Raw genomic sequence first — 2,936 nt, 5'->3', positions numbered from 1 at the left:
ATATATATATATATGCACAGGGATTAGTAGTCTATACCATTTTTAAAGCGTATTTATAATCAAATTGTAATCAAGAATGATTATAATAGAAAACCGTTTATTAACAGTTTTTTGAGGTATGCAAATTCCCGAATACCTTCACCGTTGGATGCGGTGGATGCCTCTAGCACGAATGTGATGTGCCTTACAAACAATTGAAAATTATTATATTTAAAAGCGCCTTTTCATGTACGTTGTCACCTAGAAATAACGACTTGAATAAAGATACGTTTTATGCTTAGCTAGTATCTCGTTGTGTTGTCTTTTGCACGGAAATACGTTTGCTGATGCTCTTCCTATGTTATTAGTTTGTTTGATGTAATGTTATGATGCTATGAATGCTCTTATGCTCAATGCGACCCTAATTTAAATCAACGCGCAGCGGTCCGAGTCCATATAACCGAGCAAATTTTAAGTGTTGTTAGGCATTGTGAGATTCTGGATGTTTTTCGACTTTCTGCTGATAATGTGACTTTCCTTAATGGGCTTATGTTGACAGTAGCGCTTTTGTTTATGCTCCAAGGTTGAATGATCTTAATAGACAAATACAGCATACGTACGTCAATAGGAAAATCAAGAAGAGTAGTTGTTTATAATTGCGGAAATAAGATAGCTCAGCAAATACTCATTCATGCGCCGATGCTGTAGCCGAACTCTCAAAATCGGCTTATAAGAACCAGAGATGCAATAAAGATGATAACCAATCTACCGTTCTATCTAATTTTAAATACCACGCGGTATTATTGTTTACTGCTTACAGGACGTTTCGTTAAAATCAGCTCAACAGACTCCCTTTCTTTTTAGCAAAATATATGTACTTCATTGGTACATACCAGGTTCTCTACAATCACAGGAAGTGTGTCAACCTGACTTTAACTTCCATATTTCCTATAAACAATATTTTATTCAGGTATTATTCTCAAATCTAACCATTGACTTTAGACTTGAATCGATGTTAATCTGACCTACAAGACAAATTTCCTCCCGGCCCGCCCAGAGAAAGTCGTGCAGCTCCCTGGTTAGTAACTGAAATTCAACAACGAGGGTACAGATGTACAGCATTTTTTTCTGACAAACAATATATTTCTTAGAGGGTGATCCCGGTTGTAAAACATGATTGTTTAGGAAAAGTGATAAGAAGGTACACATAGGCGAAGGTGGCGTCATATTGGATAAGAACGTGACGAATGTGACGTGTATCGCGTATATGCTCTGTCTTTTCCTGTAGGATATTCACGAGACCACAGGAGGGCTCCTGCCAAGACTTCTCAGCTCTGCTACAAATGTTGTAAGTTGCTTTACCCTTGTTGTGTAGCTATTTTAAATTTTCTCCTGTACTGGAAGAACCAGTAACCGATTTTCCTGTGTATCATGTCGAAAGAAAATGCAATTTTCTTTTATTTAGCTCGTTTTGACTAGATTAATGTATTATGTACACATTTTTGTTTCACAAATTTCAACTTCCTGGAGTATTACAAGCTGCACACCTACTATCATTGTATTTCCACATGTTTTCATTAAAGGGCTCTCCTACCTCATCCTTACCGCCTCTATCTGCATCTTCGGCCGGAAGCCTTTTTGTTCGAGAGCAAGACAGAAATAACGAAACCACTCCAGATACCACATGCTGAACGAGCTCCGGCCAAATCTAGCACAACATGAGGAGCGCATCTATTCATCATAAAAGGTGTTCGTGTGCACGCTACAAACTCATATCTAATCCTATGCATTCAGTCAATAAATTCCAGACAAAGGAGCGTAGCATGCATTATTGTGCCAGTGGTGTCCATGAGTGGCAGACTAAATAGACATATCATTCAATACCTTTGCAAATTATTGTTCTCGAACAACGTACTGAGAGTCTCGATCGGGGGTAGATCTCAGCAACGGCAATATGTAGACCTTTGAATTTACGTCGTACAAAAATCTATGAATGTCCTTTTCATTCTATCATTTTCCTTATCAATGGTTCAAGAATTGCTGCAGGATTTAGGATAATGGGTATATTACAGTTAGGCGTTTTTTTTAGGAATTTTCGCTATTACAGTGGTCAAAGCAATCATAATAAACCGGTCCTAGTAATCGTTTTTTGCATACGCAAGTCAAATTTTAAAATTTGTTACATTATTACTTTGTTAAATAATTTGCAATTATTAATATTGCTTATACAGTTTATTTTTTTAATAAGTTTAATAATATTTGATCAGCCTTTTTGAGAGTTCCTTATGCTAAACAAAGCTTAAATCAAGCGCAAGGTAGCAGCCTTATCTAGAAAATATTTAGACGTGATATCCTTTTGTGATGTTTCTAGAACGCCCACATCTTTTTTCTTTAATTCATGGTACTCACAGTTTTATATTAATAAATGGACTACTATTAAATAATGTCTATTTAGGCATATATATTCATATAAATACACACACATATATATATATATATATATATATATATATATATATATAGAATGTGTATTTTAGTACATGTACAGCCTTGTATGTAATCATTAACGGCGAAAAAAATTTCAAATGATGTCAATTTTTTAAACATGGCAGGAAACAGAGTGGTCGTTCTCAGGTATTTAGATAATTCAACCTAAACAGCATCTGACGAATGAGGAGTAAATCGGCGTGAAACAAATCAGTTATAACTGATTTGTTTCATGTATATGTATATATATATTCCGGTTTACATGTTCACTTTCAGCGCGTTGATTCGTTCATTCCAAAACTGGCTGGTCAGTATAATTCTTGTCAAGTCGGAATGTGTAGTTGCACCCTCCATTATTGAGGGTAAATGAATAATTTGTCTTTACAACTTGACAACGCCCCCTCTGTTCCCTATTATGTTTAAAAAATCTAACGCATTTGGAATTCTATTACATACAAAGCTATGCATGT

General features: G+C 35.5%; 1 protein-coding gene across 1 annotated transcript; it reads left to right on the top strand.

The window, feature by feature from the left end:
- Positions 1-1,267: 1,267 nt before the first annotated feature.
- LOC111273362 (AP-1 complex subunit sigma-2) lies at positions 1,268-2,676 on the top strand (the record flags this gene model as incomplete). The annotated part of the gene is given in 2 exon segments (XM_022855056.2): positions 1,268-1,327; positions 1,563-2,676. Coding segments are annotated over 2 exon segments (168 nt in total), but the record flags the coding sequence as incomplete, so codon positions are not given.
- Between the last annotated feature and the right edge of the window lie 260 nt (positions 2,677-2,936).

Source organism: Varroa jacobsoni, unplaced genomic scaffold (genome assembly GCF_002532875.2).
Source record: "Varroa jacobsoni isolate VJ856 unplaced genomic scaffold, vjacob_1.0 contig06349, whole genome shotgun sequence".
Classification (NCBI taxonomy): domain Eukaryota; kingdom Metazoa; phylum Arthropoda; class Arachnida; order Mesostigmata; family Varroidae; genus Varroa; species Varroa jacobsoni.
This window is presented reverse-complemented; position numbering and strand designations above follow the sequence as displayed.